This window comes from Colobus angolensis, unplaced genomic scaffold (genome assembly GCF_000951035.1).
Source record: "Colobus angolensis palliatus isolate OR3802 unplaced genomic scaffold, Cang.pa_1.0 Scaffold124, whole genome shotgun sequence".
Taxonomy (NCBI): domain Eukaryota; kingdom Metazoa; phylum Chordata; class Mammalia; order Primates; family Cercopithecidae; genus Colobus; species Colobus angolensis.
Window position 1 is genome coordinate 5,803,820 of NW_012113586.1, and position 669 is coordinate 5,804,488.

The following is a 669-nucleotide window of genomic DNA, read 5'->3' on the forward strand; positions in this document are numbered from 1 at the left end:
AAGAGAAATACGCCAGTACCGAATGAAAAAACTCAGCAGCAGTGATGATGGGACTCAGGGTTGTATGGGATTGCCATGTGTGGTGATGTAACAAGGTAAGCATATGGTTTCTTGGCATAATTATAAATCTTAGTATTTAGTATCGGTCAATTTTTGGAGGAGTGTTAGTGTTATCGTCTATATGTTATTTGAGTTTCTGCCTATTCTTTTCTGCATATTTTCCATATGGCACCCTTTCTGAAAGTACTGAGGTCTAAAATATTCAAAGCATTTGATTATTCTACAGGTATCTTTATATTTTGCTAACATTAGAAATTATAAGACATTATTTATGAAATGTAGGCATACCCTATTCCTGGCAATGACCAGGAATTTGAAGGATCACTACTTTGAAACTAGATAATAATGACATGGTTTGTGTTCTTTGTTTACAGATACTTTTAAAGTTCTATCAGAAAAGAACCACTTTCAAGGTAGGACAAGTTTGGAAATGTATTCTCATTCCTGTTAATTTCGTATACTTGTTTTTCTTATACTCTGAATGTGTCACTTATACAAATTCTGTTTTTATTTCAGCTGCACTGACACCCTGGTCCTGACTTCCCTGGAGGAGAAGTATTCCTGTTGCTATCTTCAGTCTCACAGAGAAGCTCCTGCTACTTCCCCAGC

General features: G+C 35.9%; 1 protein-coding gene across 1 annotated transcript in view; it reads left to right on the plus strand.

The window, feature by feature from the left end:
• The window catches only part of NRAS (neuroblastoma RAS viral (v-ras) oncogene homolog), a 9,027-nt gene extending 8,358 nt beyond the window's left edge, over positions 1 to 669 (plus strand). Inside the window, exons 4-6 of the mRNA XM_011933203.1 lie at positions 1 to 95; positions 435 to 473; positions 577 to 669. Of these exons, the coding sequence (XP_011788593.1) occupies positions 1 to 91 (91 nt within the window). The 3' untranslated portion in view covers positions 92 to 95; positions 435 to 473; positions 577 to 669. The remainder of the gene's footprint in view (positions 96 to 434; positions 474 to 576) is intronic.